Source organism: Cinclus cinclus, chromosome 3, assembly GCF_963662255.1.
Source record: "Cinclus cinclus chromosome 3, bCinCin1.1, whole genome shotgun sequence".
Classification (NCBI taxonomy): Eukaryota; Metazoa; Chordata; class Aves; order Passeriformes; family Cinclidae; genus Cinclus; species Cinclus cinclus.
In genome coordinates this window covers 57,653,215-57,671,110 of record NC_085048.1, presented here as the reverse complement: position 1 = coordinate 57,671,110, position 17,896 = coordinate 57,653,215, and the positions used below count along the sequence as shown (strand labels likewise).

General features: G+C 36.8%; 1 protein-coding gene across 1 annotated transcript in view; it reads left to right on the top strand.

Annotated features, from left to right (window-relative positions):
* The window catches only part of SYNE1 (spectrin repeat containing nuclear envelope protein 1), a 291,206-nt gene that overhangs the window by 39,864 nt on the left and 233,446 nt on the right, over positions 1-17,896 (top strand). Inside the window, exon 3 of the mRNA XM_062490036.1 lies at positions 10,074-10,135. Coding sequence (XP_062346020.1) covers positions 10,074-10,135 — 62 coding nt within the window. The remainder of the gene's footprint in view (positions 1-10,073; positions 10,136-17,896) is intronic.

Sequence of the window (17,896 nt, the reverse complement as noted above, 5' to 3'; positions counted from 1 at the left end):
TCATAGTATTTTCATAACAAAGAGAATAAGTATTTACAGAAACAGTGAAATGGTTGCAAAGTCATTGCTTAATCATTAGGTCTGACAGGGAGAGCAACATTTTTGCAAACGATAAAAAATAAACCCCCACAATTTTTTAATTGACAATTTTCCTTTCATGCACAAGAAAAAATGGTAGGGAGCATGTATTTAAAACCTGCTTGACTATGTAATTAAAGACTGGTCTTACCACATGTGTAGAAGAGGAGAAAATAAACTTTGTATGGACTTGGTTACAGCTGTATTATGTAACTTCGGAGTTGTCTTGGCAATGACTGTAGTGTTGTGCACTCCTGGACAGGACGAGCAGATTCTGCCTTTCACTTTCACTCTTCCAGATGCCAGTCAGAGGTTTTTCCCACCCTCTGGGTACATGCTGTCTAGATAATTCACACATTTTTTCTTCCCTCCTTAGATTCCTCCCTTTAACCCAGCTTTTGTCCCTTCTGTGCCTGAAACAGAGAGCTGTGTCCAACTGCCATCATGGGCATGAGGGGGAAAGTCAGGATAGATGTTGAGCTTGCAGCTTCTCTATAGGATTATTTGAAACTGAAGCAGATATGGGAAGTAAAAAATTGATTTTTTTCCCCTGTATTCACCAAGCTAATGCATGTTCAGCTACTCTTTGTGGGAACAGTCTGTGTGCAGTCTGCTTAGCGTTTCATCAAGGCTGTGAAAGTGGGTTGTTGGAGAGTCTAAGTGCTAAAATTCAAGTGTATGTGAGAATTTGAATAGGCTTTTAATTTGGACAAATTAGGATAGACTTTTTCAGGGATATCCAGAGCTGTTCATCTTGCCAAATGTGTAACTCTGAAGGTCCTGCTTATTCATTCATGTATTAAGAAAAAAGCAAAGGAGCAGCCAATCTAAAATTTAGACTCTTTACATCACAAATAGCTTGTGGATGGATTGACAGAAGTAATTTTCTTTCCCCTGACTTTTAAAAGCATTTCTTGCCCTAATTCGTAATCTTGTTTGTAGTTCTTCACTGTCTGTGGCACTTTATCAGGTAGTTTCTTTACTAGCTTTGTTTATCTTTCCATGCTAGTTGCCATAACAGAGTTGTCTGTAGGAATGAAGTTTTCACTGAAACAGATCCTAATAGAACTGCACTTTGTAGCTCACCAGTCTGCCTTGAAGTTTCAGCAGCCTCTTTTTCCTTTGGCTGGCTGAACTGAACACCACAGACAAATTTAAGATTCTTATCACTTTGAGGGCTTATTGAATGTTTAGGCCATTTGATGTTCTCAGTGGGCTGTTTGGTTATTTAACTTGAGAATTAAAGTGGTTGAACTTCAAAATCGTTGTTCCTGTGCAGCTTTCATTAAAAGAATTCACTGGTTGTAATGGACTCTTATCAAAAATGGTGGTCAAAGTCGTTCATTTTTCCAAGATGTTCATGTGCCTTGTAGGTCAGACAGCACAGGGACTGCAAGAATGTGGATCTCAAAAGTAACTATGATTTTCAGGGATATCTATTTCTGTTCAAGACATTGCCCAGTTTGATTTCCTTGAAAATCCCTCACTTTTGGATAGTTAGCATCTCAAAGTGCTGCCTGGTGTTTGTTGGACAGCTTGCTTCCTTTCTGGGTGGGTGTGCTGTTTTTCATCTTACAGCGTAGCAGGATGTATGACTTGGGACTACAGAATTTTGTATTGCTTTAATCCTTACTACTATCTCTAAGTTTTTTTTTCTGATTTTGACCTGCTCTAGTCTCTTTTATTTGTATTAAAGTTATTACAAGATTTGTTATTATAAACAAATATAACATTGTAATATAATTATTCATGAATATTCTGAATTCAAGAGAAGCATACTAAAAATACCACTATAGTAAAAGACCTTAATATCCTGTTTTAATCCATTGGACAGTGTGCCCAGTATATCTCCATTATTTCTGATTTATTTCAGTATATTCTGAGCTTTTCCCTATCCAAGTCAAGTTTTTTTTCCCCACTGTTTTTACGCTAATGAATTCACTTAGGCATAGAAAAATGATAATTTTACTACTGGTATGGAACTATGCTCCAAGCAGTGCATTTGCTGCAGTGCATTTACGTTTCTGTGTCTTATGACAGAGAAACATTAAACATTCAAATTCCAGTTCAGTTCTGACATTTTTGGACGAAGTTTCTCTCAAGGGTTGTAGTGCGTAATGTTGTGAGCAGTCCTGTTAATGTCAAACAATATTAGCAAATCTTCTGCAAATCAGTGATGACTGTTACAGTAATTTGCCTGCCTGACAAGGTTGGCTTTAGGAGAGCAGGACTCTGTTGTTTTAGGTGTTCATGTAGGTGCCATAGAGTGTGTAAAAGATGGGATCAGAGCCCATGCTTTCCATTTTTAGAGATCTGATCTCATAGTTTTGACCTTCAATCTGATCTCATAGTTTTGTTTTTTTAATAACTGCAGAATGACTACTTAAAGCTCTAACTAATAAAGATACTTGTAGACATACTGGTAGTGATCTAGATTCCCTATAAATATATAATCAACATTTAAAAATATATTCTTTAAATTATTTTCTTTAAAAGATTTGATGTGAGTACTGCTTGTCTTTAGGACTTCTGTTAAAAATTAGGCTTCTAAATGTAGCATCTTATTTTTTTTTTTAAATTGGCTTTGTTGAAAGCTCTGAGGGAGGGGACCAACAACACACAAAGGTTATTACACAAAAGGTTTTCATGTCAATAGAAAGGATGGCTGCAGAGTGTGTAAATGGCAACACGATGCCACTTACAGAACTGCAGTAAGCTGTAACAAAACACTCAAAATATTTGTTTAGGACCTTTTTTTAAAAAAAAATTATGGTCATTGAGGATGCTACTGTAGCAGGTAGTTTATAGACAAGAGGATGGTTTCTCATCAATGTCTTTAAATACTAAAGTCTTCAGGAGAAATGAATTTTTAAACTGGTGTGTCTGCTTATTTGCATGAATAGATTGAAATGAGAGTTCTACATAGGATAGTTCTTCTTATTAATGAAATTCAGTGGATTTTCTAGATTTCCACCTGCTTTGTCACCATTCAAACCATCCCTTTAATTATATAATTAAGGAAAATAAGTAATTATTAGAAAAAATGGCAAGTTGAATCTGATCACTTATATCAGGCTGTTTTCACCTTATCTATTGGTGCAGGAAAATGTAAGTGTGTGTGAACACTTAATTTCACAGTCCCCTGTGCCAAATGAGTGAATAAACAGACACCTGCAGAGCAGCAAATCCTGAATCTTTCAGATGGAGCTGAAACCATTGAACATGATTAACTCAAATGTTGGGTATCCTTATTTTAGCTAATATCTTCTTCAGAGTGCTGCTTTTAAAAATCGAATTAAGTGTGCCTGTAATGATTTTCTAAATGATGGTGGTTTAATTTCTGACTGTATTCATTCTAGTGTCGATACTATGAAAGTGAGTCGTATGTGAGTAATATGTTTACAAGAAATGGAGATTAAGACAGCAGTCAGTGGAGATGAAAATAGAGCCGCAGTAGAGGCAAATACATGGTAAACATAAAAAGCAAATGCATTCATTGATTACTTGTGAGTGCATTCTGCTTCTAGATGTGCAGAACAAAATGCAGCCCATCCAGGCAAAATATGGTGCATAGCAATTTAATTTCAGTTTGTTTTAGTTTTAGTAATTCAAAACACAAAATAGGAGCAAGTATGCTGCAAGGACTGGAAATGGGAAAGATGCACAGAGAAAAAAAAAAAAAAAAAAGGACATATCTTCCTATTCACTGCAGAACTGTTGTTCTCATTCATTTCTCCAAACACCAAGGGAAGTTTTTCTGATCAAATTGAAGAGCAGTTAGGGGCAATGGAGTTATGCCTAGACCATGTCCTGGCTTCTAAGAACCAAGATTAAATCACTGCACTATGCTCTGTTCCTTCCTGTGAAAACCAGAGCACAGGAAAGTGGGGGATGATGTGGGTATCGATGGCTCAAGACATCTGATATGCTCATGAGAATGTGGCCACAACAGGGCCTTACCTGGAATTTAAGGACTGGAAGTCTCCCAAATCCCACAGTATAAACATATGCTGTGACAGTCTCAGTGCTGTGAGGTGCAGCCAAAAGCCTGAGTTAAAGCACACACTCTCTGGGGCTGGCTTAATTTTTTGTTTCACAGATTTCAAAAATTTAATCTGTTTGCACAGTCCACAGCATGTGCTTCCAGAGAGCCTGTCTGCTGATTGTGCTTGCAATAAATTGACTGGGAACAAAAGAAGATACATTGATTTGTTCAGTCTGTACTTTATTCTAACCTTATGCTTTTTAAATTGTGACCTTCTTTGGATGATAAATGGAATCAATCTTTGTACATTTCTAAATTGTGGCTAGATAGATAGTCTCTCTTTTAGAAGTGCAGGAAATCAATAAGAATTGCTTAAATTTAAAATTCATATTTTGTAAATACGTTTCAGACAGTAAGAGCAGAAAGTCCTCAGCTGTGTGCCAGTTGCTTTGCAGCAGCATGTGACACAGCAGGCAGTGCTGCCATAGATGTCAGTCTGCTTCTCCACACTTGAGTTTCCTGTAGTTATTCCACCAGTATGTGTGTGGTTTTCCTCTATTTCCACTCTTCCAAATGACCTAAAACATTTGGCTCTCAAAGGACTCTGCTGAGGTTACCTGTACATTGCACAAACCCCAGAGAGCTGATCGCCATCATTTTCTCTAGTAGGGTTTTGGCCAAGGATGATTGGCTCCCTTCTGGCCCTTGTGCTTGGATTTTCTTCCTGCAGAAACTGATGGGGAGCAGACTGGTGCTCAGTGGTGGAGCAGGCTATGAGTGTGTGTAGACCTATATCCCAAATCTTGGAAATTTAGATAAATGGTCTGCTACTGTGACCATCTCACTGTCTCTGATAAAGCACATTCAGTAGAAGCATGTATCTGAAAGCTGCACTTTGACAAATGCTGCATTTCACCTTAAAATATAAGAAATTGAGAATTGCAGGAGGAATTTAAAAATATATTCCCATTCTTCGTATCAATGCTGCTAAGTCTTGTTGTCAAGTGAATAGCAATGGCAGCTGAAAACATGTTTTCCTTCTTTGCATTCATCCTTTCTTTTGTCCTAAAGCCTATGGAGTTAGTATTAAACCAAGAAACTTAGAAACAATACTTTTTCAGAATTTTTTAGAAATTTTAGAGTTACCACCAAATTTGATTTGTTTGTTGGAGTTTTTCTTTTTAAACAAAGCTTTCCTGGCATTGTCCCATAAAAAAACATCACTTGGTGATTTAAAGACAAGAAATGAATTTGCATTACCCCTGTGCAGTACCCCTAATTAAGAAATTCCACCTATTATGGAAGTGTTGATTAAATGATTTAGTTTAAAATATTACCCCTTTTCATAAGCAGTGTCCCCACATTATTGCTTTCACTCTCCCAGCTTTTCTACAGCTGCTGTAAGTTAAAACTGCCATTAATCAAGATAGGAATTTTTATATAACATAACTTACTGAAAGCTTCAGAGAATGTATGCCATACTGCTCATCAAACAAAATTTTCCACTGAGGTGCTGTCCACTGCTTTCTGTGCTTTCGCATGACATTGAAACATTGCAACTGTTTTGGGACACTTTTCTGTATTTCCATATTGTTTTAGCAGTATGACATAAACCTGGAAAATGAAATAAGACAAAAAGCTCTTTGGTGTTCTTAGCTCAGAACTATCAAAATCAAAGAAAACATAAAAAGGATACTGAAATGAGGAGCTGTGAGGAACTTGAATTTCACTAAAGCAAGAAACAAAACTCATCTTCACATTTTTCAGTCTGTGAGAATCAGTCAAGATGCTTTTTTAGACATGTGCGAACTTGACTCTGTTGTGACTGTGCATGAGCCTCCTTCTTGTGTTATCTCGAAGCAGAACCCAGTATTTGCCATCCTGCACTGTCCCATCCTCAAGCTCCAGGTGTTTGATGTGCCATCTGCTGCTGCACAGTACACACCTGTTACCATGATAGCAGACATTAGAAAAGTGTGAATAATGAACATTCCATCAGCATCTTCATAAATGTCTGAAGATGCATAATTAGTTGTGTTCATTGATCCAAATAACTTGTTCTAAATGTTTTAAAGTAAATATATCCAATTACATTTGTCTTTTTTTGCCTAATTAAAAATTTTTGTCCAAAAGCAGTCTGTTGGTGATGCTTTAGTAGAGAAAGGGTTTGCAAAAATATGAAGGTATTTCCAGCCAATTAAAAGAAGATATTTGATTAAAGGTATCGTTCTTGCAATATTTCTTTCAGATGCAGAATTATATTGTCAGAGTTCTTGTGGTTTACAGAAAGAGAATTTTGAATTTAACCTCTACATTGATACATTTACAATAATGGCATAATAAATGAGAACCTTTTTATTCTCATTTCAATAGTGTGTATTAATCTGTTGGCCCCTGTAGGGGAATAACATATGAATCTCTACAAAGAATGTTTCATATTTGCCTTCATTTTACCAGAGGAAAAAAAAAATCTGTTCAAGTGTTCTGGTGCTCTGATTTAATGAAATCAAAATAACTGCATATTACCAGAAATTTGAATATGTTTCAGGCTGATCTAGGCACACTCCAAAATTTCTCAGCATCCTTACATATGTTTTGTGCCCCTTGCACAAAAGATCAAATACATTATTCAAAGCTAGGTGCCTACATATCTGTTCAGATTCATTGCTTGCCATTTCTTCCACTTTTTGTTGCAAAGCTGAAGGACATCCCTGTCTCCTGGGAGTATGCAGTGAACCCAAGTGGTTGTTTTTGAAAGCTCCTTTCCTTTATATGTGTGACAGCCTAGAGAAGGAGGTCTGTGCCATTCAACCATTTTTACTTACTGAGCACTATGTTATTAGAAAAGCACTGGTGAGAAAGCTGCATCAATTTTTGCACACATCTTTTTGGCTAAGGATATCAGCAGTGTAGTTGGGTTGTCACGGTCCCTGGATGAATTATTCAAGCTCTTGACATCAGAGATTTCTGCTAGCGGATTGGCTGGTGCTGGGATAATAAAATCTTTCCACAGAAAAACAGTGGAGAAGGATGATGGCAGTGAGACCAGCAGAACTGCTGCTTCCAATACAGCTGGCTTTGTCTGGCTGTTGCATCTCTGCAAGAACATATAAGGATGTTTTTAAGGTTTGGCTTCATGGGAATTCTCCTATAAGAGATGGTGGAGGGATTTTTGTAAGAGGCCTGCATTTCCAGTGAGGGAAAGAAAGCAGATCATTATTGAAAAATTACTTCTGGCTGTATTCTAAAGAAACACTGCACTTGAGAGAGGGGTAGAAGCCGCAGCAGCATCCGCAGCAGCAGCCAGGAGCAGCAGCAGCAGCAGCAGCAGCAGCAGGAGCAGCAGCAGCAGCAGCAGCAGGAGCAGTGCCTATGGCTCACTATAAAGGTGATGGTGGCAGAAATGTCCTGTCACTGAACGTGCTTCCTGAATTCTTTCAGTGCCAGCAGGGTAAGTGGTGCGAATAGGGAGCTGAAAGTCCTTGTGAGTGGGAAGAGCATAAGGAGCTGCATGACACACAGGTTTTGTGGGTAGAGATAAACAGTACCTGTGCAGAGAATTTAATCAATGAAAGTAACACAATTGATTCCAGGTAAATTTTTTGAAAGCATATTTACAATGGACTTTTAAAAATCAACACACTGCTTGTGTTACCTTCAGGCAGATTTTACAGTGGCAAAATCTGTTCCTTTTAAGCCTATGCAAAATAAATGCTAGAAGCAAGGAAATTTTATTGTTGGTAGTCCAAGTTGGGCTCATAAAGAATATTTTTCTCACATAGATTCCCTTGAAACAGGTTATTTAGAAGCGCTTTTCCTGCTGTTTGTTGGTATGACTGAAACTCTGTGTGTCTTCTGCTCGTAAAATGTCTCATTAGAAGCTGGAAGCTGCTTCTCTGATTTCCAGTTTTGTCAGAAGGCTGTTTCTTAAATCACCAAGGGACTATACTTAAATCACCAATCACACTGGAACTATGAATTATGGAATAATTTTCACTCGTTTCATTGATCAGAAGTTTCACTTCTGAAGGTCTGGTTTATTTCTTTTGGCATGCCTTGCCTTTTTTGTGTCAGGGGTTGCTGGGGAGTTTTTTTGAGTTACAGAAGTGTGAGTTAAGGCAGAACTGGATTTATTCTGTGTGTGCTTGATCTCTATCCCTACGCCTATTCACATACAACCCAATAGAAGTGTGCAAGTACTTCCATGGAAATGAATTTGGCTACCTATATATGCAATTGCAGAGCACAGCTGACATTTACTGTGTCAAAAGGAAACCTTGTTCATGGTTAGGAACCATGCAGTGAGAAGTCTGTTTTTCAGAATGTAGGAACAATTGTCACATACAAAGCCAATGCACCTCCCTGCCAAAAATAGTCAGTGTGGAATGAAGAATGATGCAGCATCATAGTGATATTTTTCACAACTTGCCCATGACTGCAACAAGTACATTCTGAGAATGTAATAAATTTGAAAATTTTATGTAATCCTGCCTGCCCAGTGATATCAAAGGAAACTAAAGAATGCAAAATTATTTTGTGGGGCATAAAGTTTGATAATCTAGCAATAGATGCTGGTAACTTTGGGTATTTTTTTCCCTCTGGTATTTCTTATATGTGACATGCTATTTATATATAAAGAAAATATTCCTGAATTGCAATGCACAGACACTTCTGGGGGAGCTGGTATATGTGGGTATATCAACCACTGACCTACTGGAGATAACATTTTTACCTGTGAATTTTGTGTGGTGCTTTCTATGTACATATTTTCTATGTACCCTAATTGTGAAGCAGCATTGCACGAGTGTAAAACAATGAGTTTATTGTTAGGAATGCAACAAGCTTAATAGTTATCTATTACAGAACTTTAATGGATATTAAGGACTATCCAATTTTAATTTTACAGATGTGGAATAGGAAAAATGCTGTTCAGTGCTGCAGAAGTCACTAGCAAATGCAGGAGCTAAAATTAGATATTCCATCTGTGGATTTTGGGATATGCACATATTCTTATGAAAAGTAAATATCATCAAACAGCAATTTTATTTATTTGAATTTTCTCTTGGGAAATGAAGGTATTCATTCAGAATTGGTGATGGTAATAACATGATTTGTTTTTCCATAATAGATATTAGGAAATATATATTTCATTCTATTTTTGAAAGAAAAGAAATCTCTCATAAATACTTAAACAAGTACTTCTGCTGTGAAATAGTCCAAGTGTCAAATCTGATTACCCACAAGAATGGGGCAGGACTTTGTGGATTGGTTATAATGCTGTGGTGCTCTTCCCTGCACTCCTGTGACCTTCGCTGCTGAAGCTGGAGGAGCTGTTTCAGGAGGTATTTTTATCTGTGCATCTGGCAGCTGTCCCGCAGGGATGATCTGATAGTCAGGGAAATTCACTCTAAACCAGACAAGTGCTTTGAGACAGGACTAAGGGATGTAGTAAGTAGTGGTGTAGAAACTGCCTGAACTAGCTAATGGCTCCTTCCTGGCAGGATCTCCCAGGGGACAAATAAGTTTGATAATGCAATTTCAAATCTTTAATTCAACATTCTAAACATTTTCAAATGCATATGCTAAGAAGTTTTGTTTTCTAAGTCCCTAGCTGACTTTCTACATAACAGCAGCTTGGCTGTGGGAGATGTGGGGTCTAGTTAAAATATTTAGAGAAGTTCTAGGTGCTCAGACCTTGGGTAAGTGTAGTATGAATTTAGAACTGAAATTTATCTTGACATTTAGATTTTAAATGGTGTCTTTTTGGTCATTAGCTTGTTAAGACTTGAACTTTGCTGTGAAACTCTTCAAATAGTGAGAACATTATTGAAATAATATGAAGTATTTGTTTTGAGTATTTAGAGGCAAAATTGACTGTCTCAATAAACTGTAGAGTTACTTCTGACAAGTGCAGAATACATTTGTTGTCAGTAGGAAATTTGCTCTTCCACCATGTAAATCTGAAAGCATCCAGTGATGTCTAATCGAACTGATTTCTTTTTATTCTCAGATGAGCAAGAGTCAGTGCAGAAACGGACTTTTACAAAATGGATCAATACTCACCTGGCTAAGGTAACACCTGGCTTTGAAACTTTTTTAATCAAGCCTTTTAATCTGTGCCTATACAGCCGTGGAATATGGACTATGTCAGATTTCTCTGAGCAGGATTTCCTAAAGTTAAAAAAGGAGCTCCTCATCTGCACAACATTGAGGATGAATCTCAGTATGGTAGTGGTCAGCTGCACAAGTGCAAGTGGTGTCCAGAGGCAACCACCCAGCTTCTTTGGCCAGAACTGAAAGGTAGCACAGTACCTGGTATTTCAGCCAGAGGAAACATCTGAAACTGTTTTCTATTAAATGGAAATATTAGACTTATTGTGCACAATATATTCAAATTAAACTTATGTCATGTCTTGTGAAGTTTGATCTGGTTACACACATAAGTAGTGAGTGCTTCATGAATCCAGTGCTGAATTGATTATCTTAGCACTGTGGGATTTGTTGTGAAACGATTGTTTCTTCTTCTTAACACAACTTAAAACACTGGTTTTGTCATTAGAAAATTAAAGACTGTTTAAAAGTATTAAGCTACAATTGGTACCAACCTTATCTGAGAACATAAGCAGTTTGGCATTCTTGGAGTTTTCACTCAGCACAGCTCTAACCATAGTTATAAATTAGTCCAATAAATTAAAATTTTAAACTCCAAGAGCAGCTTCTGCCATGTGTATTTTTAAACCTGAAGATTAATGATCATTAAAACTGAGTAAAGAATAGCCGTAGCAGCATTGTTTTAACTTTTGTGTTAGAAACTGGCAAATAATGCAATCAAAAATGAGCCCAGCAAAGCAGGAAGCCCATGTAATGCTGTATTGTGTTATTTGATCTAACAAGACAGTATGGTAGAGCAGCAACATTTATTTACATTGCTGGGGAATGTAATGGAAGAACTTACTGTGAAATTAACTACACTGGCATTGTAAAATTCAGCTGCGAGAACAAAGTTATCTTCAGGACTTCTTGCAGTGAATTCTCACTGGAAACAAGGTCTGTCCCCATGTTGTCTTTAAAATAATTTTGGAAAGCCCCCCCGTGTAGGAGAGAACTTAAGCACTCTTCTATTTACTCCAACTGAAATTGAAAGACATTCAGTGTTTGCTATCAGCTAAGGGGGCTATGAACAAGTGTCAGAGTAGAAAAAAAAAATCTTATTTCATGTTCATCTGTTTCTTAATTGTGTTTTGTCAATAATAATCTGATAATTATGGAAAATTAGAACTATTAAGTAGGTTATCTATATGTTATATCTGTTACATATTACGGGTGTACGTGTTTGCATGTCATGATAATTCCCTGGTGAAGAGACCAAGTCATGGTGGCAGGTCAATGGAGAGCTCTTGCCCTGGATTAGGATTTGTGAATGTTTCCTGCTATGCTAGTCCCTTTGGGCCGTGAGGGCTCAGATGAACCTTTCAACTTGCATGACCTAGGTGTGCAGTTCCTTAATGGGCCTGTTACTGTAAAGACTGATCAAACACATTCAAGCCAGGCACTTACACAGCCACAGCCCTGACTTTTAGCTACCTGAGGTAGCTTTTAGTCACTTGTAACTGATTTGTGCTAATTCACACTTCAACAGGAAAGCGTTGTCTGTGATACTTCTATGATGGCTGTCAGCACGTTTGTCTCACTGTCTAAGTCAGATCATCTGGCTTTGCCTCCCATTTCTGCTGTTATGCTGCTGAAGGAGAAGCATGGTTTATAGATATTAGACTCAACAGAAGTGACCCATGGCATTCAAATTCTTAATTGTTTAAAGCTTAAGCTTTTAAAACTTGGTTAGTTATATTTTTGGAAATATGTAAGTGGAAATATGTTTTCTGAGTTAATCATAGCTGAAGGAAATACAGGAGGGCCTATGAACTGCCCAGGAATCCCCTTGCACTCATGTTCTGACTTTTAACTCAAAATTTCAATATTTAGGCTATTTGAGTTTTGTAAAAGGTTGTGATTTTGATTGTTTCAAAAGAAACTGGAGATCTGTAAGATCTCCATTCTCTGGAAGCCTTTGAAATGTGATATGGAAAAATCCTGGAAGGAGACCCACTTTTAGGCAGCATCATCTGCATTCTGCTGTCATCTTTGACCCAAGAAAAAGTGGAGCATCTACTGTCTGGTACCTAGTGAAGAACACTGTGAAGTGCTGGCTTCAAACTTCCAGCAGAGAAACAGCAATACATGCTAGGGGGTAAAGGAGCTGGAAGTGAAGGAGTGAAGCTGAGCCAGGAAAAAAAGGGTAGATAGGGGGAAGGTGATCTGAATTTTGCCTTTCTGTCTCACCACTGATCCAGAAACACTGTGCTGAATTTTACTCAGTATATGCATTAAAAATTCACAGTAGCTTCATGTCAAATTGTCTCTCTGTCTCTTGGCTACTCTTAAAAGACTCTGGATTTCTTTGCTTTCATTGCCATTTTTGATAATCTCATAAAATTAATAATGGAAAAAGTAAGAGGAGGAAATAAGAGAAAACAGTAAAATATAATTAGGGTATCTGTAATTCTTAACACCATAGCTATCTAAAAAAATGTTTCATCATAAATGGGTTTGTGGGGTTTAGAAAATAAGTAGTGCATGAAACCTCAAAAGCAGGAGAAATGAATGGTTTCTATGCAAAGATTGATGGGGTTTTACTGCAGCAATTTGAAAGATGGTTTTCAAGGTAGTAAAGGAAAGGTAGAGTTGTCATCCTGATACTGTGTTGGTTGAGTAGAGCAAAGGAGGAACTAAAAAGGAGCAGTTTGTCCTGTTGTCAAGGGTAGTGATTTGAAAAAAATGGAAATGAAGTCACAGAAAGCCACAGAAGTGATTGGATTATTTTAGGTAGAACCAAGACCAGTTCATAGTTCGGAGGCATAAAGAAGGATGTGATTGTTTGTCAGGTCTTGCTAGGAGTAAAAGATACTTCCCTGCAAAACTGTAAGATCTTAGTGCATGTTTTTCATCGAAAAACTCATGCTGTAATTGAAACAGAAACTAATTCAATAACTAAGGCTATCAATTACATTTAACCAATTATTTTTGGCTGTTTAATGTTAGGAATGAGTTTGAAAATATGGATACAAATAAATACGAATGAGCAAAACAGATAAATGAAATGAGACTATTGCTGAAATTTCTACACCAAAAGGTCTGTCAGGCACTGCAGTTGGCTGCCTATGAAAGTGGTTGTCATCATCCCTGGAGGTATTTAAAAGAGGTGCAGATGTGGCACTTAGGGCCATGGCTTTGTGGTGGACATGTCAGTGTTAGGTTAATGGTTAGACTTGATTTTAAATTTTCCAGACTAAATGGTTTTCTGGTTCTTTGCATTGAATTTTATGAAAGGCAATAGGAGAAAGGTGTGAATTTGTATTCTCTCTCACTCTTACGATAGAGTGCTACCTTTTTAAAATTATGCTTCATATTTAAAAGGTGCTCTTTCACAAGCAGAGGACAAGTAAATGACTTGGCATCAGCTAATTAAGGGACGACTCAAAAGATGGAGGTAAAACAGCCTTGGTGCAAGCTGTGCCCTCACTCAGAGGGGATAAACAAAGAGGAAAGACCTGCAAGTATGCTAACTAGCAGGTAGTGTAAGGCAGTTGCATTTTGGTTGAGCTGTTGGCCCAAGGCTGCATCTGTCCCTCTGCTTTCTCCCTAACCCCAGCTGTCTCCACTCTGTGATTCTGAACAGTAATCTGGTGAGACTCATCCACTGGAAATCTTGTTTTCTCTGCCAGCCACTTCCAGAAATTGGGTCATAATCTGTGAAAATGAATGTGGTCTATCTTCTGGCCACCCTTTTGAATTTTTGTGCATCTGTGCAGTTCTACTAATGATAAATGAAATATGCATGGGTAACAGGACAAGAAGTTTTCTGATTCCATATAATTTATTCATATTTTTCTATGGTTGTAGAACTGTCCTTCTTCATCTCAGTCTCAGCTTCAGAATATAGACATAATTTGAGTATGCATCTAATTATCTTTTGAAACATATTTTCAAAATCTAAATTTAAAATACAGAACAAATTTACACCAAATATTTCAAAAAGGAGACATTGCTTGCATTCAGAACAGAAATAACTTAAATATTTTTTCATTACCTATGCCAATTTTTGAGATAGGGGATTAGATGAGCAAAGAGGATGAAAAATATATCACTTTAACAGCTGAGGCATGTGCTTTTTATTGCCTTTTTCACTTTGCATGAAAGTTTGGGGGAATAGTAGTTTCAAAGTTTGAAACATGGACTGTAAATTCGTTTAACCCAATCAAATAACATTTTCGTTGTCAGGTGTACGGATAATTTTAGTATTTGCACTCACTGAAGTATTGCTGTAAACACTGATAGAGTGAAAAACAACTACTGAAAAAAGTTATTATTGATTTTGTTCATTCATAAAGAGAATGTACACATTAAAAAACAAAATCAGAGGATGGATATCAATTTAAAATAAAACTGAGAATGGATGAAAAATTTTATTTATGTGCTAATGATATAATGCTGACTTAAACTTGGGCATTAAGCCTCATATTAAAGCTTTTCAAACTGCAGATCTATATCTTTGGTAGCAAAGAAAGGAAGAAAAAGACACAGGTGTATCAAGACATAGAGCTCTCCCACATAGTGAACTGTCCATGATGCTAGCTTGTTCTTAAAATGTAAATGCAGCTTGGTCTTTCATGAACCTCATCAGTTTTCATCATTTAATTGAGTCTGATCCTTTTGGTCTCTTTCAAGATGGGAAACAGAGGTTCCCAGTATCTTAGTCACTGGCACAGAAGAAAAATAAGCTACTGTCCACCTTGACTGCATAATGAAGACTATCTGACAGGTAGTTTTCTGCTTCAACAGTTGCTATATGTTTTCAGCTAGTATTGCTTATAACCTCTAACATTAAACCGTGAATGCTAAATTAATTTATATGATGGAGCTAATCATGCAAAACTTAGGACTGAGTCCCTCAGCTTTAGTAATTAAAAAGTCACTAAGAGCAAGGAATATGAAAACATTCATATGGATTTATGAATTGAATTGTGGCGGAGGACACGTCCAACTATTACAGAGCAATGGAAATTTCACATTGTCCTTGCTGTTCTCACATATATTTCCCTGCAGAGACAAATTCAGTAGTTACATAGATTTGTTCCTGTTTGTGCATGTGGATAGATTTTCATACATTTTTTTCAGCAGTTTTTCACTGATTATTTGAAAATTAATGTGGCAAAAATAGTTTTCAATGTCTGCATTGGCATTCATTATGTTGCAGATGCTCTTATTTGTATAATTTATTCATTAGAGAAGTTAAGTACGGGGTGTGAGGAAAAGATTCCTGTAGAAATTAGATTCCTGTAATTTCTCATGCAAATGAGAAATTAAATGCAAGAAAAAGTTTTGCAATTAAAGAGTAAAGCTTAGCAAATATATGTTTGTTCCATAGCTGATTTGCAAAACTTACTTTAGTGAATGTGAGGAAGAATTTCTAGAGATTGTAGGTCTACTAAAAATCTTTTTTTTTTGAGGCTTATCAGTCAAATATTTTTTATATGTACCAATGTTCAGTTCTTTAGGTAATTCAGAATATTTGAGAGAGATTACACCAAATTAGACAAGTTTTAAGAACAACAAGTTTATGCAGAGCATTTCTTCCACAGTTTCCACTTATGATCAGTTCTAAATACAGTTATTTAAAAAAAAATTTAATATGACCAAAATCGAGTTTATTAGCCTTGAAGATTCATTGTCATTTAATTCATATTCCTCCTACAAATCACATGAATTTACTTGATTTGAGTGTGACTTCCTCCTTGGGACATGACTGTTCCTAAGTATCATTATCACTGTGAACTACATTACTGTGATTGGATGAACTGCAATAAAGGAGTCTTTAATAGAATTCATGCAATGTAGTATGTAGCAGATCATTAATCTTGATTTTCTATTTCTCTTTCTTGAAGAAGCTTGAAAAAACATCAGATTCTGAGGCACCTGAAATCATAGTGTGGACCACCTGAAAAGTTGTCGATTTAATGTTTCATTATTCATTGAAGTATATTCTGAGTTCTGCCGAGAAATTTTATTCAAAAAGTTGGTAATTGAAAGGTTTTCTTTAGTATTACAGGGTAATTCCTTGCACAGGTTTTCCAACGTTCAAAATGGAGTGTATTAGGATCATTGCAGCTGATTTCATTGCTAGGGCTTTGCACTTACGTGCAAAAAACCAAAATATGAAGTACATTCAACATTTTAAAATTGCAAAATTTTTTCCCTTACTTTTACTGGTTTACAGTTAATATTTTGGCAGTGCATTAAAGAACTAAGTGAATAGTTGTTCAGTCTGAATCACTAAAAAGTATTCAACATATTCTAAGTTAATATAGTTTTAAAAAACCCCAAACCTTTCCTCTCTGGAGGCTAATAAGTAGTCAGTGTTCACTTTCATCTTTTGCTACATTTGACTTTTTATATGCAGCCGAGGAGTAGGTACTTACCAATTCCAGCAGAAGATTTGTAAATATCAGTGGAGGGTCTGCTAGAAAACATTTAAGTAGCTTAAGTCATCCTGTGCAATGGTCAATATATAATAAAAAAGCACATGTGTACTTCTCAGTATCAGCTAGTGTGTGTATCAGCAGGGGAATAAGATTGATATCTATGCTTGTGTGAAAGATCAGTCTATTTTTATATGTATGCCACTAGAAATAGAACTCATTCCGTATTTCTGAGAGTGACTTTAATCATCATCATCATCATCATCATTTGATGCTTATGTGTCCAAAGCAGTTAAAAAAAAAAAAGGAAGGTGATTTATGAAACATTATGAGAGTTATGAGAGTGTAACCTCCTTGTAATTAGGTGTTAACATCTTCAGGGTAGTCTGAAACATTATATTATATAGTGTATTACTGAGAACATTTCTGGCAGTCTATATAATTAACTAAATTTCCATACTAGAGGGGCATGGAAAGATCTCTTATATAGGAGATGTTGTGACACAGATTGTATCTGCCTTCTGTTCTAGTTTTATTGGTGTAAGATCCGTGATGTGTGCTACTTAAACCCTGGCAGTGTTTGTAATTATGCCACCTTCCAGCAGCCAAAAGTGCATTTCAGCTTGTGAGTTAAGGACAATTGTGATTTTCACACTTCAGAGAAGCAGCTCTTACCAGCTTTGGTGCTTGATGGTTTCTTTTCTGCTTTTCATCTTACTCAGTGCTGTCTCTACAGCTGTTTTTCCCCAAACCAATGTTTGATTCAAGTAGAAAGTACTGAAGGGGTTCATTTGCTTGGGATGCTTTCACTGCCTCACCATGGTACCCAGCCTCAGTTGGGGTGTTAATCTAGTTTTTGTAGTTTCTGTCAATACAACTGAAGGGTGGTTCAGAGCAAGAGTTTGGCTTGGATGACCAGAGGTTTTAACTACAGGTTGAAGTTCTACTCTGGGGAAACCAGAAGTGCTTCCCAGACTTGCTTAAAAGATGAACTCCAGATGACTTTTGGCTTCATGTTGGGATGAGACAAATTCTGACCTCTACCTCGATTTGTGAGAAAGGATACCAAAGTTAGGAGGGAGCTGTGTTATGCTCAAAAAAGTTGTCTGGCAAGCACTTTATGGACACCAGAATCACAGGATGCTGGAAATCTCACTTACCCTTCAGTTTAAATGGATCCTAAATTGCCCACTATAAGAAACTCATCGCTCTTCACTGCTCTAGAGTCAATTTCAAGAGACAGACCTCACTACTGGGGCATTTGGTTAGGTGGTTTTTAAAGGCCTTCACCTCCTGT